This window comes from Gigantopelta aegis, chromosome 7 (genome assembly GCF_016097555.1).
Source record: "Gigantopelta aegis isolate Gae_Host chromosome 7, Gae_host_genome, whole genome shotgun sequence".
NCBI classification, from domain to species: Eukaryota; Metazoa; Mollusca; class Gastropoda; order Neomphalida; family Peltospiridae; genus Gigantopelta; species Gigantopelta aegis.
Genome location: NC_054705.1, coordinates 38,855,633 through 38,872,385, shown reverse-complemented (window position 1 = coordinate 38,872,385; position 16,753 = coordinate 38,855,633). Strand labels below are relative to the sequence as shown.

The 16,753-nt window shown below is 39.6% G+C and overlaps 1 protein-coding gene across 1 annotated transcript in view; it reads left to right on the top strand.

The window, feature by feature from the left end:
* LOC121378071 (sodium-dependent multivitamin transporter-like) overlaps positions 1-15,184 on the top strand; it is a 35,378-nt gene extending 20,194 nt beyond the window's left edge. The window contains exons 6-15 of the mRNA XM_041506171.1: positions 589-729; positions 1,385-1,517; positions 3,023-3,111; positions 4,656-4,771; positions 5,972-6,039; positions 7,167-7,253; positions 10,212-10,417; positions 11,274-11,365; positions 12,446-12,564; positions 14,847-15,184. Of these exons, the coding sequence (XP_041362105.1) occupies positions 589-729; positions 1,385-1,517; positions 3,023-3,111; positions 4,656-4,771; positions 5,972-6,039; positions 7,167-7,253; positions 10,212-10,417; positions 11,274-11,365; positions 12,446-12,564; positions 14,847-15,080 (1,285 nt within the window). The 3' untranslated portion in view covers positions 15,081-15,184. The remainder of the gene's footprint in view (positions 1-588; positions 730-1,384; positions 1,518-3,022; positions 3,112-4,655; positions 4,772-5,971; positions 6,040-7,166; positions 7,254-10,211; positions 10,418-11,273; positions 11,366-12,445; positions 12,565-14,846) is intronic.
* Positions 15,185-16,753: the final 1,569 nt, after the last annotated feature.

The following is a 16,753-nucleotide window of genomic DNA, read 5'->3' as shown; positions in this document are numbered from 1 at the left end:
TTGATATGCCAGTCATGGTACACTGGCTAGGGCGAGAAATAGCCCAATGGGCCCACCGACGGGGACAGATGTAACCAGCGCTTAGCGTGGTAAGCTTAGATCGGGTGTGGTTGACGTACAATGGGATTTATCCCCAAAACAATACAACCGACGTGTAGATAGCTAGCCCTCATAAGCCGAGGCTATATACACGACCACCGTTAATGTTTAGAGAGAAAGATGGCGGCATCCATCGAGGTTGTATTTATGGAAACCATCTTTGTACGCAATATTTAGCACGATAATTGTATGGTAGATGACTGGTTCTGATCGCTAAATAGTCCTTGCGAAATGCGGCATCGGGTAAGTACAAAGAAGGCGGTCGGCAGTGCAGATCACAATAATTCTGAATCAAAAATATTATTGGTTGTAAATCTTTAAGCAGAGATTAATTTTACTTCCATACCCCCGAAGTCCCTAGAAAGTTTGCTTTGTGCCCATGATCTCAGTCACTCCCCACCCCTCCAATGTCTATTTGCTTCAGCCGTGCCTATGTAACACATATGGATATTGTTAGTATGTTTGAGATATTTCACATCTATTTTTCAGTTTTAGTTTCGACCCGACCACCCGTCATTCATTTTGGTCGATTGTGATCGGTGCTGGTTTTATGTGGATGTCTCTGTACGGCACCCACCAGGCGCAGGTCCAGAGGTGTATCAGCCTCCCTTCTCTGAGGAAGGCGCAGTGGTAGGTAACTGAGGGTTAGGTAGTTAGTGTATCAGCCTCCCCTCCCTCAGGAAGGCGCAGTGGTAGGTAACTGAGGGGGTAGGTTGTTAATGTATCAGCCTCCCCTCCCTCAGGAAGTCGCAGTGGTAGGTAACTGAGGGGGTAGGTTGTTAATGTATCAGCCTCCCCTCCCTCAGGAAGGCGCAGTGGTAAGTAACTGAGAGTTAGGTAGTATCACATATTTTTATACCTCAAGCCCCCATCCCCCATCCCCAACGCACCCACCCCATCACATCTCTTTTTCACACCACCTTTTATAATTCCCAAATGCATCATAACAAGATTCATAGTGTGGGTGCCCACACACACCCATCCCCCTCCCCCCAATTTGGGTGGCTCTCAATATAAAATTAAGATTATGCTAATAGCATTAAGACGGCAACAGCAACCATAACAAAAGCAACACATTAGTTCTGGGTCGGACTTTAACAAGTTATAAAATGTACAGACCATATACATACAAATATACGTTGTAATAATATCTTCTAAAATAAGGCATGCATGATATTCAGATAATATCGTTAGCTTTTCCTTTAAAAAAATTTTTTTTTTAAATTAAAACAATTCTAGTCTTAAATTAGATACTAAAATCGATGTATTTTATTATCGGCTTCAGGGCTCTAGCTATCAACATGCCCGGTCTGATTTTCATCACCACCATGTGCTGTATGATCGGTGTCGTCATGTTCGCCTTCTATGCAGACTGCCATCCAATCAGTTTCAACAGATTGGTCAGCAAGCCCGACGAGGTTTGTAATAGCCAGCCTCGGTGGTGTCGTGGTTAAGCCATCGAACATAAGGGGCGGAACGTAGCTCAGTGGTACAGCGCTCGCCTGATGCGCGATCGATCTAGGATCTAGGATCGATTCTCGTCGGTGGGCCCATTGGGCTATTTCTCCTTCCTGCCAGCGCTCCACAACTGGTGTAACAAAGACCGTGGTATGTACCATCCTGTCTGTGGGATGGTGCATATGAAAGATCCCTTGCTGCTAATCGAAAAGAGTAGCCCATGAAGTGGCGACAGCGTGTTTGCTCTCTCAATATCTGTGTGTGGTCCTTAACCATATGTCCGACGCCATATTACAGTAAATAAAATGTGTTGAGTGTGTCGTTAAATAAAACATTTCCTTCCTTCATTACATTACAATATTATTACGTCATCCCATTGGTCCAGGGGCGGGACATAGCCCAGTGGTACAGCGTTCGCTCGATGTGTTGAGTGCGTCGTTAAATAAAACATTTCCGTCCTTCCATCGGACATAAGGCTGGTAGATACAGGGTTCACAGCCCGGTACCGGCTCCCACCCAGAGCGAATTTTAACGATTCAGTGGGTAGATGTAAGGCCACTACACTTTCTTTCTCTCTCTAACCACGAACAACTAACCCACTGTCCTGGACAGATAGACGAGGCGTGTGGCCAGGACAGCACGCTTGCATCTTAAATGGATATAAGCACGAAAATATGTTGAAATGAGATGAAATGACAGTCAATTTATAAATGTTTATTCCACCTGTATCGTTAAAGTTTATTAAAGTTTGTTTTGTTTAACGACACCACTACAATACGTTGACTAATTATTCATCAGCTATTGGATGTCAAACATTTGGTAATTCTGACTCGTAGTCATTGGAGGAAACCCGCTATTGTTTTTTCCTAATGCAGCAAGGGATATTTTATATGCATTTTCCCCCAGACAGGAAAACACATACCACGACCTTTGACCAGTTGTGGTGTACTGGTTGGAACAAAAACAACAAAAACCCCAATTACAATCTATTCTATCTATGAATGGATCTACCGATGTGTTTCGATTCTGTAACGCAAGCACCTCAAGCGAACACTCAACCGACTGAGCTAAATCCCACCCCACTCGTAATGTAATGTCTTGGACACATTCGCCGAGAAATACGGACACTGTGCCCAAGAAAGACGTGCTTGAACCTCTAAGACCACGAGTTAAATGTTTCGCATCCTGCACCTGTCGCGGTTGGAGAGACAAGGACTGGGATGTAGAAGTGGACAGTGAAACAAGTTGAACGATAGGAGGAGCTGCCAGATCGAGAAAAAAATTAGATGGAATTCAATGGAGAGAAAGGAAAGGGGTCGGTGGGAATAATAATAATGATGATGATGATGATGATGATGATGATGATGATAAAACAACCGACATCCAAAAGCAGATTATTAATATATCTATGTGCTCTAGTCGTGTCATTAAACAAAAGTAAATTTTAAACTTTTCCTTTCAACAGATTCTGCCTCTCTATGTGATGGACATCCTCGGACATCTCCCTGGACTTCCTGGAATATTCATCTCTTGTCTGTTCAGTGGAAGTTTAAGGTATTGATGTGTTCTACTCTATAGGCAAGGCCACACGTTACGATTGTTTCGAACAATAATAACCGTAGCCGATTACATAGCAACCTTCCGTCCCGGGTTGGGTTACAGCTATTCTGAGGCGGAACCCGGAGCGGACATGCTCGAAACCTCTGTGGTATATGAGCATGACTAAAAGTTACACACACACACACACACACACACACACACACACACACACACACACACACACACACACACACACACACACACACACACATAGCAACCGATGAAATCGTAATGTTTGTCTTGACACAATTAGCTATTCTCGAACAGGCAGTCGTATCGTGTGGCGTCGCCTTAAGATTGGGTCATTTGTGTCTTTTGTTCATAAGGTAGCACTATATCAAATAACATCCGGCTGGGTCAAAGGTCGAAATGACCCGAACATTAATAAAGCAGTGAATACTACACAGGTACTGCCATTGGTGATAAATGTGATAATGTTTGTTGTTAGAAAAAAGTTTTATCTCTGCAATAAATATATGCAATTTTATTTCATCCAATACCACTATTTCAAGTAGCCGTGTGGGTGAGTCCAGTATTTCGTTACCTGTAAAACTATGTACTCCAATGTTCCTGCGCAACTTGGGCTGATTTAAAGGAACATACCCTAGTTTTTAAACACTAAGGCATATTTTTGCCGTTTTTGATAGCTGAAATCATACTTTATTTAGATTTTATCGTTTAGATTAACCATTTCCGTACATTCGAAGTGTGTTTGATCATCCTGGTATTTTCAATATCACAAAATGCATTTCTCATGTTTTTAAAAACGCACGTGCGTCTGAGAAGTAACAGTTATGGAGTCGAGTTTTAGTCTATTTTAGAGGATATTTCACCATTTCAAAGTCACAGACTCATGTTTCACTCAATAGTAACTTTATCCAAATGTGTTACAGGTTTGTAGTTTAACTAAACTTAGTGTGTATTTTCATAGACTGTCCCTTTAAAACCATCCAGTTAAATATCGAAAATGAGCCATGACTAAAATATAGTTTTTTCCTTAATTCTTTGGCAGATGGGTTATATTACTTATATTAATGGGTCATAATTTGGTTGATGCAATGCATATAGTGTTTATTTGTTGTTACTGTTGTTTGTTTTTTGGGGAGTATTATTATTATTTTTAATTAATATTATTATTTTATTTTATTTTATTTTATTTTATTTTATTATTATTATTATTATTATTATTATTTATTTATTCATTTTTATTTTTTTTTTTTTTTTTTTTTTTTTTATTACTATTATTATTATTATATATTTTTTTTTTTTTTTTTTTTGTCAACATCACCACGAACTGGGATATTTTGTTTTGTTATCCAATCAAACCGTCAATTATTTTACAAACATATATTCACACACCAGTTTGAGTCGACCATGTGTAGTCCGGAAAGGTTTTGATTCGGGCCGGCAGAATTTGTCAGTTACCGGACCGAATTACCGGCAGGACCTTCAGCCAATTTCGACCCCTGATCAGTAATTATTTGTTAATTTGTTTCCAGCTCTCTGTCGTCTGGTCTGAACGCCGTTGGAGCCGTGGTTGTTACCGACCTCGTCCGTCCGTACTGCTGTACCAAGATGAGCGACAGGACGGCAACCATTGTCACCAAGGTGGTTGGTATGTAAAGGTTGTACTGTACCAAATAAAATCCCATTGACGATAATGTTAACTTATGGCTAAATAAAACCCACCCTAAAACCCCTAAAACCCCCAAAAACAACTAGTTAAAGCTTGTTTTGTTTAACGACACCACTAGAGCGCATTGATTTATTAATCATCGGCTATTGGATGTCAAATAATTGTTGTCTTACACATAGTCTTAGAGAGGAAACCCGCTACATTGTTTTCCATTAGTAGTCGGGGATCTTTTATATGCACCATCCCACAGACAGGTTAGCACATACCACGGCCTTTGTTATACCAGTCGTGGTATACTGGTTGGAACGTGAAATAGCCCAATGGGCCCACCCACGGGGATCGATCACAAACCGACCGCGGATCAACTGACCACTTTACCACTGGGATAAAAAAAACACCCCAGAAAACCCCCCAGAACCCCCCCCCCCCCCACCACCACCACCACCACCACCACTACCAACAAACCAACTTATATGCAGTATATCAACCCAATTACGGCCCGTCTTTAACTCTGATTTCTGTTATTAACATTGTGTGTACGCCGTTTTGTAAGTGTATCGTAATTCTGTGTTAATTATCCATATACTCAGTCATAATGTGAAGGTAATTTATATACCCACAGTAGTTATCTTTATTACCCACGATTCTCACCTCTCCCCCACCCCTAAATAAACAGCAACACAAACACAAACACACACACACACACACACACACACACCACAGACACACACACACACACACACACACACACACAGACACACATACACACACACATACATACAGACACACACACACAGACACACACACAAAACAAAACTAAAATAAAGCCCACGTTCTCAAAAAGATCATATTGTCCCTATATAGAATGGGCCAAAACAATACATGGAACACGTTTATGGCACACTTCCGATGTCACTAGTTCGCTCCTAGTTTGCGGTAGTCTGGATTTGTGAAATTGACATTATCTAGCGTCAATGTCACGGACTTCGTTAAATGTTATTAAGATTGACTGCGAAGCTATTACAATCACTCTTTAATCTTTATTATAAATCACAGTTTGTGGATAATAAATAAATTATTACATTTGCGTAAGTGCCACGCAAAATCAGTGCAACTCCCGCCCATGCAATAGTCTATTTGTATTTACTCAAACAGTTCTTGTTTCGGTTTCACTTACAGTTTTGACCTTTGGTCTGGTGTCCGTGGGTCTGGCTTACGTCTGCTCTCAACTGGGAGGAGTCTTACAGGTGGGTGTGTACATGTCTTACAGTTAGTTTTTTTAAATTTATTTAAATTGATTGAGTTTGGGTTTTGTGTCTATTATGATTATCAATGTCATTTTGACAGTATGTTTACCAAGTTAATTCTATAGTAAGATCGAACGTCCTCTGCGGTCGCTATAAGTTTTTCCCTTTTCAACCAGTTGTTCATGATTGATATATCAAAGACAGTGGTATGTGCTGAGAAAGTGCGAATAAAAGATCCCTTGCTAGTTGTTACTGAGAGGGAGTATAGCGGGTTTCCTCTGAAGACCTCGTGAGAAAATGTTTAACATCAAATAGCCGATGATTAATAAATTAATGTGCTTTTGTGGTTTCGTTAAACAGAACAAACTGGGGTTTTATTTTTTACCCTCACTGCCTCCTTTCTTTTCTATCCTTTGCATTCCATCTTATTTCTTCCCGATTTGGCAGCTCCTCCAATATTTCAACTTCTTTCACTGTCCACCTCCACATCCCAGTCCGTGTCTCTCCAACTGCGATGTGCGTGTCTCTTGTGACAATCCTTGCTATACACCTACCATTTCCCATCAGCTTTTAATTGAGGGCTTATTCTGACCACTTCGGGGAATGTTGAACAGTAGTTATTTCTGGCTGTGTTAAGAGGCACTTGTAACGACCTACGATACTTTCCTATTACCGTCCATCGTTAGATCAGTAAGTAAAGGAAGAAATGTTTGATTTAACGACGCACTCAACACATTTTATTTACGGTTATATGGCGTCGGACATATGGTAAAGGACCACACAGATATTGAGAGAGGAAACCCGCTGTCGCCACTTCATGGGCTACACTTTTCGATTAGCAGCAAAGGATCTTTTATATGCACCATTCCACAGACAGGATAGTACATACCACGGCCTTTGTTACACCAGTTGTGGAGCACTGGCTGGAACGAGAAATAGCCCAATGGATCCACCGACGGGGATCGATCCTAGACCGACCGCGCATCGAGCGAACGCTTTACCACTGGGCTACGTCCCGCCCCTTCTCTCACGATTTCAATCTGTTTTATTTCATTTCAAATTCTTTTCGTGCTTATATCCAATTGAGGTTCAAGCACGCTGTCCTTATGTGCTGTTATCTTTTTCAGGCCGCAATAAGCGTCATCAGCATTATTAACGGTCCCCTGTTTGGACTGTTTGTGTTTGGGATGTTTTTCCCATGGGGAAACCAGTGGGTGAGTAAATTACACTGTATGACGTTTTTGTTTAAAGAGACAGACCCTAGTGGGTTTTTTAAACACTACAGAATATTTTTCACTATTAGAGCCGCTTATGATCACTGAAATCAAACATTACTTATATTTTATTGTTTAGATTATCCATTTCCGTACAACCGAAGTGTTTCTGGTCATCCTGTTGTTTCTAATAATATTTCGTGTTTTCTAATATTTCATATTTTTAAAAACGCACGTGCGTCTGAGAAGTAGCGGTTATTGATGCGAGTTCTAATCTATTTTTTAAAGGTATTTCCCGGTTTTAACGTCACAGACTCTTCTTTCACTCTGTTGTAACTTTATCCAAATGAATTACAGGTAACTGAGGTTTGTGAATTAACTAAACTTATTATCAATTTTTTAACGGGTTAAAACTAGGGTTTGCGCCTTTAATGACACCACATTGATTTATTAATAATCAGTTATTGGATGTCAAACATTTAATACTTCTGATGCATAGTCTTCCGAAAAACACCGCTACATGTTTCCATTACCAGCGGTGGATGTTTTAAATGTACTTTCCCACATACAGGACGGCATTTGATACACCAGTTGTGGGGGATAAGTTGGGATGGAAAACACCCAGTAAGAGAATGAATGAATGAATGAATGAATGTTTAACGACACCCCAGCACAAAAAATACATCGGCTATTGGGTGTCAAACTATGGTAAATGCAAAAACAATGTGATAAGTAGGAGAATGAGTCCAACGGGGGCTCGTTTTTGTATTAAACTATTATTTTTTTATGACGAGCATCTAATTTCCTTAAAGCAAAAAATAAAATAAAATAAAATAAAATAAAATAATAAACAAAGAAACCTCCCAACTAAATGACGTTCGTTCGCGTCACATAACCTAACCCTTTGTGACTCTCTTGCCCAATGATTAGCATCTAATTTCCTTAAAGCAAACAAATAAAATATAATAAAATAAAATAAAATAAAATAAAATAATAAACAAACAAACAAACCTGCAAAATATCCAACAAAATGACGTTCGTTCGCGTCACATCACATAACCCTTTGTGACTCTCTTGCCCAATGATTAGCATCTAATTTCCTTAAAGCAAACAAATAAAATATAATAAAATAAAATAAAATAAAATAAAATAAAATAATAAACAAACAAACCTGCAAAATATCCAACAAAATGACGTTCGTTCGCGTCACATAACCTAACCCTTTGTGACTCTCTTGCCCATGTACGCATACTTACATATATTTATTTTGAATTGCAGACCACCCCCTTGAAATATTTTTCAAATTATACCAGCGCTGCTAAAAACGTTGCTTAGGCCTATGTTACCTAAAACTTACTCTTTTTTTTCTTTTTCAAGTTGTCCGTGGAGTAATTCTCTTGACTCTATCTCCCCGTCCCACAAATTCCCCATGGTCTTGGTATGTGATGCCCTGTTTGTGAGGAAATGCATATAAAAAATCCGATGTTGCTGCTAATTTATGTAGAGTACCCCTTAAGACTACATGTCACAAATTACCAAATGTTTGACCAGTAATAGCTGACGATTAATTAATCAATGTGCTCTAGTAGTGTCGTTAACCAAAACAAACTGTAACTGTTCATATAGACTGGGTGAGGTGCGTGCGTGCGGTCTGACTGTTGCGTGTGATGCGTCTGTGGTTTGCGTTCCAATCTAATTAAAATTATCTCCACTATTACATGTGGATCTAACAGCATCCCGTTCGAGCTCATGTCCAGTTGACCTTTCATTCGACCATTCAAAATCTTACTTGCAGAATCATGCCAGTGATTTGAAAAGAATTTGAAAAACATTCGGGATTATGCCGAGAGTATACGAAATGATTCGGGTGAATTATTAAGTATATCGGAAACTAATTTCAATATAAAATTTTATATAAAATTCGTTTCAAAACTATAAAAAAAACCGTGATGGTATAGCCATAAAATCTGTTATACTAGTATACAATCCAGAGTTTATTACTGCATCCCCCCCCCCCCCCCCCTCTGTTTTTTAATGTTGAAATAGACCAACAAGTTCGCCTATTGCATAAATTTCGGGAGCATACAAATTCTTATAGTCTCGACCAGTATTTTTAGAATTTGTATGTTCCCGAATAACGTTATAAAAGGCGAAGTGTAATTGGTCGATATTTAAATTGTGAGACCAGTAGAGCTAATTTTAATCAGATTGGTTTGCGTTCATACACCATGTACAATAACCGTATTTCCTCTAATAAAGGCGCTTATTCAAAACGGTCGCAGACCCGGCGCTTATCGGAGACCGGCGCTTATTGGAGACCCGGCCTTTATTTTATTTATTTTTAAACTTTAACTGTAACACAACTTTAAACGTTATCAAAACAATGAACATATTAATATTATTTGTCCATGTAAAGTGCATAGCGTCAACGTCATTGCTGGAAAAAGCCCCAACAGTAATCGGTTTTCGGCTGTCTTATCCGGCGTTTACTGGAGGCCCGGCGCTTATTAGAGGCTCGGCGTTCATTTTGTTACAAAGTGTTACAGACCCGGCGTTTATTAGAGGCCCGGCGTTTATTTTGTTACAAAGTGTTACAGACCCGGCGCTTATTAGAGGCCCGGCGTTTATTTTGTTGCAAAGTGTTACAGACCCGGCGCTTATTAGAGGCCCGGCGTTTATTTTGTTGCAAAGTGTTACAGACACTTATTAGAGGCCCGGCGTTTATTTTGTTGCAAAATGTTACAGACCCGACGCTTATTGGAGGCCGGCGTTTATTTGAGGAAATACAATAGTTCGTTTTGGCCGCCCGCATGCGTTTTACATACGCACACATCGCACGCATTCAGTCAAGGCGCTCTTATTGAAACTAAAGTATTTTGAATCTCTTTTTTTTTACCCGGACCGCACGCACGCACCGCATCCTGTCTATATGACCCGTAACTTTTTTTATTTTACTAGGGCGCGTTTGTTGGGTGTCTGAGTTCGCTTGCGTTCACGCTGTGGATTGGGATAGGAGCGTTCGTCAACAACGTCGCAACACCTCGCTCACCCACGTGGACCCACGGCTGTAACTGGAACATCACGACCACGACCACGACCACGACCACGACACTGTCTGCCACCATAGCAACGACTGCTACCACAGCTGCTACTACAAAGTCCATGTGCGTTTTCTATTATCATATTTATTATTTTGCCATTTACAGTCTACAGATTTGTATGTCTTGGGCTGCTTAGGGTTACGTAGACAAACGTATTTGAATGTGAGCATGGGTATTATTTTAATACCACACCATGCCATGCCACGCTACGCCATACAATACCACGCCTCGTCAAGCCATAAGACGTGGATCGAAATTAGCGATGGTACCGACGGCCATTGCCACAGTTGTGATATGAAATGCCATTGGTCAGTGATTACCGATGACAGGTGTGGGTTTTTTTTGGTAGTTTTTTGTGTTTTTTTGTGTATTTTTGTTTTTGTTTTTGTTTTTGTTTTTGTTTTTGTTTGTTTTGTTGTTTGTTTGTTTGTTTGTTTGTTATTGGTTTATTTTTATATTTTTGGGGGGAGGGGGGTATTTTAAAATTTTATATTTGTTGGAAAAGTTAATATCATACACCGCACGAAGATAAACCGCATTTGTTGATCGATTTAAAAAAACAGAAGACATCTGAGACGTGTTCAAGAGGGCGAGTGATGACGGCGGCTCGCCAAACTGGTTTGTGCACCTAACGTTAAATGAATATAATATGATAGAAGACGATGGTACCAGTCAAATTGTTCCCGAGCGCTCGGCCTCCTGAAGACGCCATTTATTAGCTGTTTCTCACTAATGATCCGGATGCCAAAGCCACACAGTCAAATGAAATTAACATTACCGTTGTTTTGGTACATTTTGAAAAAATCGTTGTAAGATAGATTTTATATAACGGCCACTCATATATTATTCTTTGTCTGTATGTCTGTGTGTTTCCTGTTCTTTTCAAACTTCAAAAATTATTATTGTTTGTATTTTTCAGCCTACCTATCTACACCATCTCTTACCTCTACTACACCCCGGTTGCCATGGTGACAGTGGTGGTCGTCGGGTTAATAGTCAGCTTTCTGACAGGTGTGTATGTCGTAGTCACATGTATGTCGGTAAGAATTTTCATATGGGAGGTGGAGGTGTGTGTGTGGGGGGGGGGGGGGGGCTTAACTATAGATAGTGATTTAGCCCTTAACGTTTAAGGATAGCTATCACTTTCACTACCCAATCATTCCATCGAGACAAGTTCAAGAAGAGATAGAGGATATTTCATTTTTTGTGTGTGTCAAATATGATTTATATCTCATCGAGTGAAGTTTACAATCATATCTCACGAGTCGCGCTTGCGCGATGAGTGTGATATGATTGCACACTTCACGAGATGAGAAATAAATCATATTTGACAACAAAAAAACCCATGAAATTTTCTATTTATTATATAACTTTTGACATTTTACCTTTATTTTTAAAATGCCAGGATCAAAAATGTTCCGGCTTTCTTACAGAGAAGATAACACTTTCTACAGTGACGATAACACATTTTAGAATGAAATAGTGAAATTTTCACTCTAAAATGTGTTATCGTCACTGAGTGACTGATAACACTTTTATTTCACTGATATTTTAAAATATTTCGCTAAATGTTATATAATAATACGTTTTAGCACGCCACACGTTACGAGAATAGCCCATTGCATAGCAACCCATGAAATCGTAATGCGACATGTACGGGAGGCCAAGTTGACTGGTAACCATCGTTTCCTATCACACCACATCAATGTCAGGTTATAGGCAAACACCAGTAGAGGCGGGATCTAGCTCAATCTGTAGAGCACTCGCCTGAAGTGCTTGCAACGCAGGTTCGATTCACCTCAACTGACTAGTTTTTTTGTTTTTTTTCACCGTCCACCCACAACAAGTATATAGCGTTCTGTCTGTGGGAATGTACATACACATGTATACAAGATCCCCTGATGCTGATGACAAAATGCAGCGGGTTTCCTCTAAGATTGTCAGAAATTTTCAAATGTTTAACATCAAATTGCCAATGAACCTAACCGAATAAAAGCACGGAAATGACTTTAAATGAATTAATGACTGATAGTTTCGAATCGCCCAGCATTGAGATGGCAACCTTTTTCTTTTTTCGTTTAATTTTTTCAGGTTACACAAGACCGTCTTCACTCGATGCTAGACTTATCTGCCCCTTGTTTGATAAACTGTTCCCCTGTCTCCCTGAAGTAATTCTTAAACCTCTCAGATTTGGGATTGATCACAAAGGGGTAGGTATTACCGAATGTGTATTTCTTTATTCGTTGGATATAATAATGAATGTGTGTAATATTAATCATAAATCATTAATCATAAATTACGTAAGATGACGTTTACGGCTAATAGCCATTGAATGATGATGTGCAGACTGCAGTATATCAGAAACACAATAGAGGTATTTCGCATTCCTATTGCGCATGCGCGCGAAGAGTAACGTCCCTTGACAAAATAGACTGAAACTAGTCTATTTACAAATTGGGGGGCGTGACAGACAGGTTGTTATGGGTGACTTGAGTAGCTTCGTAGGAGACTTTTAAACTTTGGCAACTAACATGTACATATTTCGAATTAGATGGTATAATGGCCGTAGAAAACGGTCCGCTGAAATTTACAGCGGAATGGTTCAAATTAAAGGGACATTCCTGAGTTTGCTGCATTGTAAGATATATATATATATATATATATATATATATATATATATATTCTGTTGAGTATTGTCCGAAATATACATATATTTTCTGTATATACAAAATATATATTTATTTATTTTATTTACTGTTTACTACCATATCTAAGTAGAGAATACTAGACCGCCCTGTATAGGAACGTTCTGTACATAGCTGTCCTGACTACATATATTTTTTATATATTTACACACGCCACGTTATATATTTTATTGAGTATAATTCGAAATATACATATATTTGCTTTATATACAAAATATATATTTATTTTCTTTACTGTTAATGTGTTTTCCACCATATCTAAGTATACTAGACCGCCCTGTGTAGGAACGTCCTGTACAGAACCGGTACGGTTTTGGTCCCTTATGCGTTCACTGGCTTCCCTCCTACAAAATGTCCCGAACAAACCCTCGTACTTAGAGTAACATTAAAATCGTTTTCTACGTGAAACGATTACCCACAAACGTTTCCGATATCCATTGGCTGGATATCGATGGAAGGATAACGAATTTCCCGGACATATGCGATTGGAACAGTTAATAATTGAACAATGGTCGTGGCCTCCCATTGCTTTTGCCCCCCAATTTGCAGATAGGTCTATTTTGGCGAGATCTCGCGAAATCTCGCGGTTTGCGTCCTCGAGTAACTCCGCAACGGGCACATGCGCAGTGGAATGAGAAAGAGGTCTATTATTGCCTTTGAATGTAATTGGTGTACGTGCAAGCTCGAGCTATGCGCGTGCGTGTGTTGTGTGTGAATGTGAATATTTGTGTGGGTTTTTTTTTTTCAATACATATTTGTAAAATGTGGGTGGCAGTGCATAAAGGACATTCACTCAAATACATGTATACTTGACAAAATTATTTGAGGACCAATAGACGTTTGGTTATATATATCACGTTATGAAGTTTCGATCACAGACAATATCTAAGCGTTGTTGGAGTAAAGTTTGACCAGTGATGCACGCTAAAATCGTGGACGCGATGGGGCTTTTCGTATTTTGTACCACATATATAGAGAATAATACATGAGTGGCCGTTAGATACCATTTATCTCATAACGAGTTGTTTTAAAATGTATCTAACGAGAGAAAGCGAATTTGATACGTTTTTAAACAACGAGTTGTGAAATAAATGGTATCTAACAGACACGAATGTATTATTCTATTTCTTACATATTTCAAAAACCAGGTTTTAAGCAAATTTTAAATCTTTTTCGACTAAACGTTATTTACAGCCGTTGCACTTGTAGCTGACTTACACGTCACAGACGCATGGATGTCAGGTTAACTATACGTCATAGTCTAATCGATTTCTATCGTGTATTTTTTCATTGGATGTATGACATTGGTGACCTGGTCATCACCTAGGAGCAGCCAGTCGTATGTCTTGAAATTGTTAACACACGTACATGTGTTAATAACCATGTGTAACCAAACATAACGCATGGTGTTCTCACCAACAGGGTGGGCCCATTGGGCTATTTCTCGTTCCAGCCAGTGCACACGACTGGTATATCAAAGGCCGTGGTATGTACTATCCTGTCTATGGGATGGTGCATATAAAAGATCCCTTGCTGCTAATCGAAAAGAGTAGCCCATGAAATGGCGACAGCGGGTTTCCTCTCAATATCTGTGTGGTCCTTAACCATATGTCCGACGCCATATAACCGTAAATAAAATGTGTTGAGTGCGTCGTTAAATAAAACATTTCCTTCCTTCTCACCAACGGGTGTGTAAGAAATAAAGAACATTGCCGAGAAAAATCGTTTGGCCCTTAATTAATTTAGTTGAGTATATTATTAAGTGTAATAGTTTTATTTTATTTCAGAAATACGACCGACCTATTCCGGAAGACTGGCATCACGTGATCCGGCGAGGTCTCACATCAGATAAAGAATCCTTGTCCACGGATATAGAAAAATGTACAACAGATAAAAACAGTGTCGGTAACAAGGACGGCGTGTATATCAATAAGGAAACACCAAATTCCGTTCATGAAGAACAGGGTGTGGACAATTCTGGATTTCATTTACCTCAACAAAATGAGGATACCAGGATGTAGCAAAGAGGTTATGTCCGATTGTCGTACTAAGTGAATAGGTTACATTTTTGGGAATTTATATGTAGGCATATTATAACATTAAAGTATACTGTCATAGTACAGCGAGAACAAAGAATGTTTTTCTTCATGTGTTGTCAATGAGAAGGACACAAATATTACTTCTGTAAACAAAACAGTTGGTGTTGAGACAAAGAGATAGAGACAGCAAGACAGATCGAGAAAGGAAGAGAAAGAACGAGAGAGGTATTTGGGTTGAAAGAAAGAAAGAAAGAAAGAAATGTTTTATTTAACGACGCACTCAACACATTTTATTTACGGTTATATGGCGTCAGACATATGGTTAAGGACCACACAGATTTTGAGAGGAAACCCGCTGTCGCCACTACATGGGCTACTTTTTCCGATTAGCAGCAAGGGATCTTTTATTTGCGCTTCCCACAGGCAGGATAGCACAAACCATGGCCTTTGTTGAACCAGATATGGATCACTGGTCGATGCAAGTGGTTTACACCTACCCATTGAGCCTTGCGGAGCACTCACTCAGGGTTTGGAGTCGGTATCTGGATTAAAAATCCCATGCCTCGACTGGGATCCGAACCCAGTACCTACCAGCCTGTAGGCCAATGGCCTAACCACGACGCCACCGAGGCCGTTGTATTTGGTTTGAAACGAAACAATCTTACTTATTTATTTGCTTATTGTTTGTTTATTTATTTATTAAAATATTAGTATTAGTATTATTTTATCATTATCAATAATTTTATCTTCTCGACATTTATTATTTATTTCAACTTATTTTCGTGCTTATAACCAATTAAGGTTCAAACACGCTGTCCTGGGCACATACTTCAGTTATCTGGGCTGTCTTTCCAGGACAGTGGATTAGTTGTTAATTGTTAGTGAGAGAGAAGAGGGTATAGTGGCCTTACACCTACCCATCGAGTCGTTAAAACTCGCTCTGGGTTGGTGCCGGTACAGAGCTGCGAACTCGGTACCTACCAGCGTTATGTCCGATGGCTTAACCACGACGCAACCGAGGCCGGTATCTTCTCAAGTTATGTTTAGTTTTATACAGGGGAGGTTACTTTTGTATCTTTGATCTGGACTACTACAGTCACCATAGGAGAGCGTACTCTTCATTACTAACCTATTGGTTAAAAAAAAAAGAGGTTGCTATAATGGAAATGTTTTATTTAACGACGCACTCGACACATTTTATTTACGGTTATATGGCGTCAAACATATGTTAAGGACCACACAGATATTGAGAGAGGAAACCCGCTGTCGCCACTTCATGGGCTACTCTTTTCGATTAGCAGCAAGGTATCTTTTATATGCACCATCCCACAGACAGTATAGCACATATCACGGCCTTTGATATACTAGTCGTGGTGCACTGGCTGGTACGAGAAATAGCCTAATGGGCCCACTGACGGGGATCGATCCGAAATGACCGCGCATCGAGCGAGCGATTTACCACTGGGCTACGTCCCACCCAGGTTGCTATAAAGACAGACATTAAATAATACATCCAAGACCGGCGTCGGATCATCTTCTTAAATCAAGGCTAATATTCGTTCCTCGTATTCAGCCTTGATACATGTAGTCAAGATTACTGATATCCACTACTAGCGCCTTCTATTGGAAAAAAAATTGTAACACCGATTATGTCC